Source organism: Etheostoma spectabile, chromosome 2 (assembly GCF_008692095.1).
Source record: "Etheostoma spectabile isolate EspeVRDwgs_2016 chromosome 2, UIUC_Espe_1.0, whole genome shotgun sequence".
Taxonomy (NCBI): Eukaryota; Metazoa; Chordata; class Actinopteri; order Perciformes; family Percidae; genus Etheostoma; species Etheostoma spectabile.
In genome coordinates, this window is record NC_045734.1 from 14,496,782 (window position 1) to 14,508,122 (window position 11,341).

Sequence of the window (11,341 nt, forward strand, 5' to 3'; positions counted from 1 at the left end):
GATTTGCATTTTAATGAGGGAAATTTGACCCCCCTCTCAATCAGAAAGATTTCTGGCTCCCAGGTGTCTTTTATACAGGTAACAATTAGGAGCACACTCTTAAAAGGAGTGCTCCTAATCTCAGTTTGTTACCTATATAATACCCTGACATCCTTGGAGAGCTCTTTGGTCTTGGCCATGGTGGAGAGTTTGGAATATGATTGATTGCTTCTGTGGACAGGTGTCTTTTATATATTATTATTATATAGGTAACAAACTGAGATTAGGAGCACATTCTTAAAAACAGTTCTCCTAATCTCAGTTTGTTACCTGTATAAAAGACACCTGGGAGCCAGAAATCTTTCTGATTGAGAGTGGGGTCAAATACTTATTTCCCTCATTAAAATGCAAATCAATTTATAACATTTTTGACATGCGTTTTTCTAGATTTCACTGTTCAAACAAAGCTACCATTAAAATTATAGACAAATCATTTCTTTGTCAGTGGGCAAATGTACAAAATCAGCAGGGGATCAAATACTTTGTCCCCTCATTGTACATTGTTGTTAACCTTTTGCCTAACTCATGTTAACTCTTTACTACTCCTACATACTTGAAGTAGACAACAGAATTACCCTGCATTTTTCTACCCTGCAAACCTTTTTGCTGCATCCGTATCATAAACACTGTGTGTTTTTATCTGTGTATGCTGTTACCTCCGTCCCCACCCAATTTGATAGAATAAATAACATGAGAGACTCACGGTCGACAGCAAAAACAGGGGAGGTTACGTGCTAAAGGGATTGATGTGTGGGTGGATGTGAATGTGGGTGTTATGTGGGTGGAGTGTACATACTCTGTGTGTGTGTGTGTGTGTGTGGTTTTTTTTTTGGGTGGGAGGTGTTAAACATTTAAGTGTGAAAGTGTTTTTAATGAATGACTTTTAAAGATCTTTTTTAATACTAAATTTGTTTAATACCTTTTCCACAATCATACCAAAGAATGATGGAAAACCATTAAGAACCACAAGATATACAAAAAATCTCATATTTGTCAGCACTTCCCAGCTTCCCAAAAACAATTTCTAGTAATGGACTGAGATAACAGATTTGAGGATAAATTAACCAGTTAAGCAATAATTTATTTAATGTAAGTTTTTGCTAAAATTGACCCATTATGAGTCAATGAGATTCCTCTCGACAACCACATGCAAAAAACTTTGCATGAGGGGGAAGCAAAAAAATTTGTAAAGGAAACTTTATTTTTTTTAATACATTCTAAGGCCTTTTGTTAACGGAACGGAATTAAACGTTTTAAAGACTTTTCAAGACCTGTAGATTGTCTGTAAAATCTAAAATGAGTGAGTGAATATTTGTGTGTTTGTGCACAGGGTATCCGGTACATTCATTTGTTTCAGTGTTGTTGCCATAAATCAGAAAAGCTTTAAAATTAAACAACTAAGAATGAGTTAAAAAGAATATGAATATTTTCTGTGTGTGTCTGAGTTACCCAGATCTATGAGGATGGCATGTTGCTGCGAGGTAAGCTGTTTCAGCAGCTCTTTGTATGGAGTGTGATTGGTAGGGGGTCGGGACGGGACTGTCTGCCTGAGTAAGTATTGTTCAGACAGAAACTTCCAGATCTCGCCTCGATGTTGTCTTGGGACACCTGCCAGAGATGACAAAAGGTAGTGCAAAGGTAAAATTACATTATAACATGTTGTAACTGAATAGAATTCAAAATGTTGTTTATGTGCAGAATACTACAAATAGTATGCAAACCAAGCATGTAGTGTGCTAATAATGAGGAGATCTGATGTCAGGACTTGGTGAATTTCAGGCTACTTAAAGGAACCTTACCTTTTCTGTAAAAATACTTGTCAGCCCATTGAGTACTTCGACTGACTAACAGAAGAAGACACAATATTTTCCCTTAAGGGTAGAGATTCATTCTTGATCTTAGGACCACATATTTGTGTGACCACCATTTTAATGTGATGACAAAATCTTACCTAGAATCTAGGTCTTGAGGCTATTTTAGCAGATAAATGAAAGGCTGCTATTCATTGGCTATTAGCCTTTCTATGTGCACGTGTGTTCTGAACTTTAGATCTCCCCTGTTATGTTTGAAGCCGAAAGAAGAGGAGGTAACCTTCCTGTCCTGGATACTAGAACATGGACAGAACAGAAAGGCCCAGGCTGATGATAAGGAACAATGTTACAATACATATTTTCAGTTTTGGAGCATTTTACATTAAGCTTTGGTCAATATTTGCAAATACCTGGTGATTTTAAAAAAGAACAAACATTTCCAAGTAGTTCTGATATATGTATTTGTGGCGCCAAATCTGTACCTTGTGCAACAGCAGCGTGTATGGTCTCTGTGTCAAACTTGGCCTTTGCCCTTGCAGGAGTTCCCAGCATCTTCTCCCAGACCAGAGTGACATCCTTCAGACACGGTGTAATTTCCTCGTAATCCAGCTTCAGACGCTTGTTCTGCAGATCGTTTTCTGAGGCTACAAACATAAACAAGCAGGCAATACACGTCAATAATGTGACACCCCTTTTTAGCCCTTTGTCTTGGTCCTGTGGTGTGTGATGTGTGGAGCTGAGGTGCCATCACTGTAGCTTGAAACACCTGGCCAGATGCCAGTGTGTGGAAATCTTCACAAAGCTCCAAATTATGTACATTTTGCGTTGTCCGTTTGGCACTCATGCACTTTCAAACTTGACATAGACTTTCACACAGTCTTTGTTGTGGCAAAGTAGCCAGTCATAACAATAAAAACAGTGTGGAGAAGTAAATGTAGCTGTGACTGCAGCCAAAAAAACACACCAGCTTTTATAAGATTCAATCATATACTATTTTAGAAGTTTGTACACAGACAGAGAGTAAATCAAGGAATATTAGAGAGATATTTTAGACAGGGTCACTTATTGTTATAAAATGTTCCCCTGGCATTTTTGGTTTGCACAATCAAATTTGTGACTTTCAACACATATAAACAGAAAGACAAAAGTGTGACTTTTGTTGCAACATGTTGACAATGATGATCAAAGAAGTTAAGGGCACACCCAGTACCCCTCATCTGTTCCTTTTTTTCTGATAACACCCTTTTCTCTCTTTCCTTCCTAATCTCTTAACCCATAGCCTTTTTTCTGCTCTTTCTCTTTACTTGCTACACTCAACTCTTCCTTCTCATTCAAATCCACATTTGTCTTGTCCATCAACCACACTCTCCCTCTCCATTTTCTCCCTCCTTCCACTTGTGGACCTCCCCACCCCCTCCATTCATGTGTGGTGTTCACCTAGAGTGACCAGTTGCAACTTGGCAGAGCTGGGGAGAGTGCCTTTATCACTACGAGACGGGAAAGTGACAGCAGTCCATTTCCTGTTCCATTCTACCCTGCCACATTCCAGGAAACAGAGGGAAAAGGTGTACAACCAACAGGGGGAATGCATGTATTTGCATCAGCAAAATTTTGCAAAAAGTAAACTTGAAAAATCATAACACCACAGCTTTAATGAACAAATTAAAAATATGTTAAATTGGTGCTTTGCAAAACTAGAGTGCTCTGATAGATTTCACACTAAAATCCAGGGTAAAACGCATCTTAAATACCCTAAACTTAATAACATGCTGTACATCATGGCCTTAGCAAACAAAGACAGAGAAGTAGCGGGAGTGACTTGGAAGGCGTAGTCTAGTCAATAAAAGAAGAAAACTTGGATGGAGCAGATAGCTGCCACACCCAGAGTAAGAATAGATGCTGCTGGAGAGGCCTTGGCTCTGTTGTCTGCCTTATCAGCTGTCTGGAGCAGAGTGTGGTTCGTCAGGACTCGCTCATTGGCTTCAGCCCAGCAAGCGTTTAATCTCTCCACTCTCTAACCTCTCCTGCTCTCCATTTCTATCCCGTTCTGTCCCCAGTACACTCATGATACCCACCTGTGACAACACACAACCAGATAAGATACCTTCCCCTGGAGCTGACAAAATTTTCACCGTTGACCCATAAAATAAGCAGCAGTGTGAGAAATAAACAAAGAATAGATGACAGGGAGTTGAGCTCCACCCGGACAAAAATGTATAGAAAGGTGCAGCCCACCCTGTGGGAGGAATAAAACACAATTGAACTATAGACGAGCAAGAAAGCGCCACAAGCAAGTCGATGCGTATGTTAATGTGTATAGTATGAGTGCAGCGAGTGCGTGTGCCTGCGTTTACTGCCTAGACTTGTTTTTCTTTCATCTATATTGACCCGCATTTTATCCATCCACACCCTGTTATGTAGGCAATTATTTCTAGCTGTATGATGAATAAAGTGTTTGTGTGTTTTTGTGTGTGTGTGTGTGTGTGTGTGTGTGTGTGCTGTAGTTAGGGTGTGGCGCATAACTAAGTGTGTGTTGACATGTGCCAACTGGGTCAGGAAAGAGGTGGTGCACCTGGCACACCCTTACTGTGCAGAAGCTCAGTCCCCTGGGACTTGACTAGGGAACCGCAGGGTTGCCAGTTCAAATCCCCGTTAAGACCAAGTGCGGAGTGTTGACTGGTAACTGGAGAGGTGCCAGTTCACTTCATAGGCACTGCCAAGGTGCCCTTGAGCACTAACGTCTCTCCATTTAATACATGTGTATAGGTCCTGTTTGCATGTGTTTGTATTTCAGGCATGTGTGTGTAAAGTTATAAGACCAGAGGGAATTTTTTTTGAATAATCCACTAGAATTAATAAAGGAAGGCTTATTTTTTAATCACACACCTATATATTATATAACCTGTTTATTTAACCTCCATGTCTATATAGATATATATATATATATATATATATATATATATATATAAAAATATATAAAACACACCCAAGTGAGAAGTATGTGGCAGAGATGGATTAAAGCTTTTGTGCCTTTTATATTAATGAACATCCATTACATTCATGCCACAGCCAAATGAGTTGCTACAAAGCAAATTAAGACTATCAGCTCCACACAACTCTCTCCGTATTTCTCAGCATGGCTGTGTTCAAAAGTTTTTGTCGTCCAGTGACTTTCCCGCACAGACGCTTGAGTTAAGATAATTACCTCTTCTAAAGACCCTCTAAATCATGTTTTTTAATCCTCCGTGTCCTCCTTGCATACTAGGAACTGTATATAGGAGGGCTGGGGGCGCGTGTGCGACCACGGAAGGTTTATATAATGTGAATGTGCCAAGAGTGTTGTTGTCATTACATAGATTCGTCATGGGGGAGACCGAAACTATGCACTAGCTTAAAAGAATTACTTGTTTATCTAGCTACATAGCTTCTAGAGAATCAAAATCATCATGTAATCCAACAGCGCCACCAAGTGAGTAGTCAATATCCTTTAGGTGATGCAAGAAATTCCGCCTGATACGTGCATTTTTGCCAATGACTGTTTCCTTTTGCTTTCTTTGTGTTGGAATTTTAAACTATGGTGGATTTGTGATGACTATGGTTAACTGCTCCTCAGATCTCTGCATGGTAAATAGAGACAGCTAGCTAGACTATCTGTCCAATCTGAGTTTTCTCTCACACAACTATTTTGCAGTGGCTCCGTACGGAGCTTAGCGCCACCCATGACGATTGTGATAGGTTTAAAGAAATGCCAATAAACCAGAGCATGTTTTTCTCCCATCCCGAAATTCTGGGTGGAATAGGCAGACCCTCCCACGCTCCGCAGCCTGTGGATGGTCTGGCAAAGCAAGACTACCAAGTGAGTGATGCTAACGCCACGTAACATAACAATGTTGGCTGCTGTTTGGGTGATCATAGAGACATACACCAAATTCAATCCAGATATAGAGTTATAGAATATTTTAAGTAACTCCCTATTATGTGAATTTACATTTTAAGTATCGAGATGCAGTTCTTGGCTTCAAAAACCTGGCACGCATTCATTCAAGTCTGTAATTCTCTCTGATACGACACATTGGCTGTTACATGTATAATGGGACAATCATTTTCACCCAAACACAGTGCACTGCAATGTTTCTGTTATTGCTTATTGTAAGATTAAGTGTGATTATAATAATCATTGTAGTAAATCTTATTTCCACTAGTCTGTTTAGCAAATGTTTAAGGATGTGTGCACAAATATAATACAATCTTTTGTTTATGAACATGTGGGCTCCTTGTATGTGTGTGTTTCAATCCTCTTCATCCATCCAACTTACCCTGTAGTTTCTGGTTCTCCCTTTCCATCCTCTGCAGCAGGATCTGCTGCAGGATGGCCTTCCTCCAGAGCTCCCTCAGATCCTCTTTGCTCCTTTTCGTCTTCTCCTCAGGCACCAACCTTATGGACAAGTCCCCACTTCCTCCAACTCCCACCTGGCCCACGCACACTCGACCCCCCTCAAGACAGGGATCCCCCCGCTCTGTAAGATATCAGATAGTATGACATAAGGTAAGATCAGATAACGCTACATTAGGTGAAGGTTACAGCAAAGAAATAAAGAAAAGAGATAACACTATACAACAGTGTTCTATTATAAAATAATAAAAGTTGTGGTAATTATATTTATAACCAGGTCTCGTGAAACAGCAAAGCTTGTTAGGAGAAAGGAACATTCTACTTTTTATTAGGGGGAACCCTTTTTTTTTTTACTTTGTTTATTGACCTACAATCAAAAAACCAAAGTTAATTCAATTTGCAATCCCTTGGACACTCATACAAAATAAAATAAAAAATGCTAAACATAGATATATTCAACCCAGTTGGGTAAAAAAAAGTGTTTGTGTGACTCCACCCCAAAGTACAGGGTGGATCCAAAACCTCAAAATACCCTGTGTTGTTTAGAGGAAGGACATAACAACCTTCCAGATAGCACTTCTCTTGTAGGAACACCACAATTCTCTCTCTCTCTCACACACACACACCTTAGCTTAGGTACATGTGAATTTGATATTTATCTTTCCAAGCTTTTTTCTGAGGAAAAGATAGGTCACCATTTCAAGCAACAGATACAATATTAAGACAACTACACACACACACACACACACACACACACACACACACACACACACACACACACCACACACACACACACCCACACACACACACACACACACACACACACACACACACACACACACACACACACACACACACACACACACACACCACACACACACACACACACCACACCCCGTCAGGGAGACTTTCTAAGTTGTGCTGAAACTAGCAGCGTCACTGTACAAACAAATGGCTCTTAAGTGTGACACACACATAGACGGCAACTCTCTTAGCCAAGACTCGTATAATGGTTAGACAAACACAGACTCCTACTTCTAACAGAACACAGCTGAATAGTTAACTTTTAGGTGTGCGCACACACACACCCACCCACACACCCACCCACATACACACACACACACACAAAATGGCATCATACACTCCCTGAGCAAACACTTCACCAGAACCATGTCCCACAACACACACATGACATGCAAAGTGGGTCAACAAGGCTGGCGCTTTCCTCTGGCACTGTGTATGGACTGTCAACATGACCTTGAGACACCACCATCCCCTCCAACAGAGACAGAGACAGAGACACACAAACTTGACACACCCATCACCTCATGTATGCAAGCACACACATAAATGTAAATACACGCCCAACTCAACCCAATTTAGCACTATATACAGTTAGCACAAAGCCCATCTCACTGACATGCTAAAAGCACTGTTTTTCCTTTACTTCATGGCAGTTGACTGTCAAAATAAACTTCAGATGAAGATTTCATTAATTATGAGGAGAAATTTCTTACGTGATGTTTACCCGTTTTATTTGAAAGAGAAACACAATGACAGGCCTAAACCTCACTAATCCCTTATGAACAGCATGTTCAGCGAGAACGTTGATAAAAAGGTCAACTTAGTCCCACATTCAGTCATTAGACCCAAACACATATCCAGAGGGGTGTGGACAGAAGTGAACAAATGAATTAATCTTTTGTACAGCTGCCTTCATAACTGTAATTCAAATACAGTACTCCAAGTTAGTATTTTTTCTTACGTGACGTTTTCCCTAGAAAAAGTCACAATTTAAATGGAAACTCAATACTATTGTTTAAAATTAACAGTATGAGGCAGCTCAGAAGTCCAAACAACACTGGCATTGTAGGATTTATATAAAAACAACCACCCCTAATATATTTGGTGTGGAAGGCATGGCTATAGGCAGGTTCGCAACCTTATGGCAGAATGTGCGATTGATTACTTTTCAGGATCAATACTCAGAACAACAGACTTTTTTTTTTTTACTCTTTGTCTCACCTTTACGTCTCTACTCTAATGATTGTACTTGTTTTATGTGTGCAGGAGGTGTTTTGAAGTTTGCAGTGAAACAAAGATAGTTGCTGTCTGAATTGTTGGTGCTATACTGAAAAAATTGTAACATTTTGTCATGCGGGAATATAGGAAAACGCGTCACAGTGGAATAGCGGTCACCTCTAAACTGAACTGAACAATATGAGGGAAATATCTGATTATTTTGACTGAAATTGCAATTACGATAATAAGGTAATTTCAATTTTTGTATCATCATTCTCATTGAAAAATATTAAAATTTTAAAAATTTAAATGATAGTGGTATTTTTTGCGAGGATCTGTACCAAACAAAGATTTTTTTCTGTAGTCTGTAGGATATGCTTTGTAGACCATGATACCTATTCCAAATGGTATGAAACCTTCAACAAATATTGCGCATCCCAATTTGGATATTACACTTGTTCATTATGTGATTTTGATGTATTAATATTACCGGATTCATGAATGTTGTATTTTTTGAAAGCATACCGTAGTCACTGCATTATACTTTAAAGTGTGTATTTGTAATTCCAATGAATCACACTGGACAATGGCTGTTATGTGACCATTGTTCCCTTGTCTAAAACAATTTGGCGGCTGGTTTGACCACTTCGCAGATTGCAAAGCACACCTGACTACTGAAGCCATTTAGCTCAGACTTATGGAGTACACTGCAGAGTACGCAGTTGGTGCGGTTGGAGGTCGGATTAAGTTCTCACCACAAAACGAACCACTCCAGAGTTGGATTGAAAGCGTACCAACACTACCTCATCAAGCAGGTCACGGTACGCTAGGGTACGCTTTCTCACCTGCCCAAATGAAGCTCACCAGCGGGGCAAACAAACTTTAGCGCAATTCAACTGAACTAAATGAGGCAGATGTGAAAGAGCCCTTAAAATTTGTAATAAGCTGATACATTAATACACCCTCCTGCTTTAGTAGGCTTTTAATGTCACTAATGATCAATGAAACTAGTACGTCTCAATGAAAATCTTTTAGATTTCACAGGTATGACAATTAGTCAATTAATCTATCCTTTTTTCTTGAAAAAAAAATAGATCAACAGAAAATCTATCAACAAAATGTTTTACTAATCAATTAAGTCATACAGTATGTAAAGAAAAAAATAGCTTCTCAAATGTGAGGATTTGCATTTTTTCTCTGTTTGACATCATTGGTAACTGAATATATTTGGGTTTTGGACTGTTGATCAGACAAAACAAGATATTGGAAGACATCTTCTTGGAATCTATTTTCACTATTTTATGACATTTATAGAACAGTTATTCAAAAAACAACTAATGGATTAATCAATGAGAAAATAATGGTTGGTTGCAACCCTAATACATTTCAGGCCAGAGTTTAATGCATTTCACTGAAACAAATGTAAATACTATAAACTAACTGAAGTGTTTAAAAGACTCAAAAACATTTCCAACACATAATATAAACACCGGTATAATAAAGTTCAATAAAGAAATACTCCTCTTTGCTAACTTAAAAGGTAATTTACGAACATGTGTGTATGTATTTCGCTCAAGGAGGTTGTTTCTTTTTTACTGGGTTTGATACAGGAGTTATAGTGGAGCTACAGCGTGACCAACCCAACTATTGTAACTGTCAACACTTGTTCACACACACACACACACACACACACACACACACACACACACACACACACACCATATAATTATCAAAACACAAGATCTAAAGACATGCAAGCACATGCATGATTTCTGTGTCTGCACAGGCAAACACGCACACAAATATTTGTTAGGGCTGTAAATCTCCACAAGTCTGTATAAAATAAACCTTGTTTTAGGAAAAACTGGCTTTATTCGCAATGTCCTGAAGTACTACAGTACTTACAATCCTAAGCGTAACAGTGACATCTCTGATTGGTGGAGTTTGCCATTACCATGGAAATGCCACTATGCCACTAAACTACCACTATCACAAACCCGCAAACAGCTAGAGAGCTTCTACCACTAAACTCTATGATTGTTAAGTCTTGTACCATCGCCTTTTTTCCGTTTTCAAAATGTTTTTTTTTGTGCCAAATCAAATGTTTTATTGTCATGACTCAGCGCTGTAAGACCTTAATTAAACATCTTCAAATCATCAAATCACTTTCCGGGGCCGAAAAAGTGGGAGGTCACTATCCAGCTCTAAAATGCAAAATTCTAAGCTCCAAAAGCACGAGATGCCATAATAACTCATGTGTATGGCAATCAATCACTGCCGGATAACAATGGAGAAATATGAGCAACTTATGTACAGTCCCTGACAAAAGTCTTGTCGCTTGTGTACAAATTGATCTGAAGTGCCACGAAATATATTCTAATCAAGATTTATTTACAAGAAATGGCTCATTTTAATCCCAACAGTTTTGTAATAATGTTTCAATGCAAATGAACTGCAAAAGGTATTCTAATATTCACAGCTTGGTAAGCCATGAGTCAATTTTTGCAAGACATAAGTGTTGTCGCCTTGTCATAGAGCTCACTTGTGACTAATAATGGATCAATTAGGTCTCAGTGTGTGTATAAAAACAACCCCAGTACCCTAGACCTTCACATCAACTGCAACTAGACCTCTGCAAACATGCTCAAGATTCACCCTGAGACTAAAGTTTTGATTATCAAGAAGCTGAAGACCAGATCCACTGCTGATGTGGCAGCACATTCAATGTGTCTCAGCGTCAAGTACAGAGGATTCAAAAAACATTGAAGACACTGGAGATGTTTTTGACAAACCCAGGTCAGGCAGACCCCGCAAGACAACTGCTCGAGGGACCGTTTGTGGTTGGCCGCGAAAATCCAAGGCCAGCCCATTTTCCACTGCAGCAGAGCTCCATGAGACCTGGACACCTGAAGTCCCTGTGTCAACCTGAACAGTTTGTCAGATTCTGTCTTGAAATGACCTCCATGGTTGAATCAGTGCCCAGAAGCCAGCACTGAACAAAAGACAACTGAAAAACCATGTGGCATTTTCCAAGGCCCACAGCCTGCTAAAAGGATGGACGCTGGAGAAGTGGAAG

At 39.4% G+C, this 11,341-nt stretch overlaps 1 protein-coding gene and 1 long non-coding RNA gene across 7 annotated transcripts in view; one reads left to right on the forward strand and one right to left on the reverse strand.

Moving 5' to 3' along the window:
• The window catches only part of LOC116706544 (uncharacterized), a 13,287-nt gene extending 4,232 nt beyond the window's left edge, over positions 1-9,055 (forward strand). Inside the window, exons 2-3 of the long non-coding RNA XR_004336268.1 lie at positions 6,930-6,933; positions 8,988-9,055. This is a non-coding gene — a long non-coding RNA (uncharacterized LOC116706544). The remainder of the gene's footprint in view (positions 1-6,929; positions 6,934-8,987) is intronic.
• Positions 1-11,341, reverse strand: part of tbc1d1 (TBC1 (tre-2/USP6, BUB2, cdc16) domain family, member 1) — a 67,219-nt gene that overhangs the window by 9,615 nt on the left and 46,263 nt on the right. For all 6 annotated transcript variants that reach the window (XM_032543353.1, XM_032543360.1, XM_032543369.1 and 3 more), the window contains 3 exons: positions 6,167-6,367; positions 2,333-2,494; positions 1,489-1,647 (listed from right to left, as the gene is read on the reverse strand). In XM_032543353.1, the coding sequence (XP_032399244.1) occupies positions 1,489-1,647; positions 2,333-2,494; positions 6,167-6,367 (522 nt within the window). The remainder of the gene's footprint in view (positions 1-1,488; positions 1,648-2,332; positions 2,495-6,166; positions 6,368-11,341) is intronic.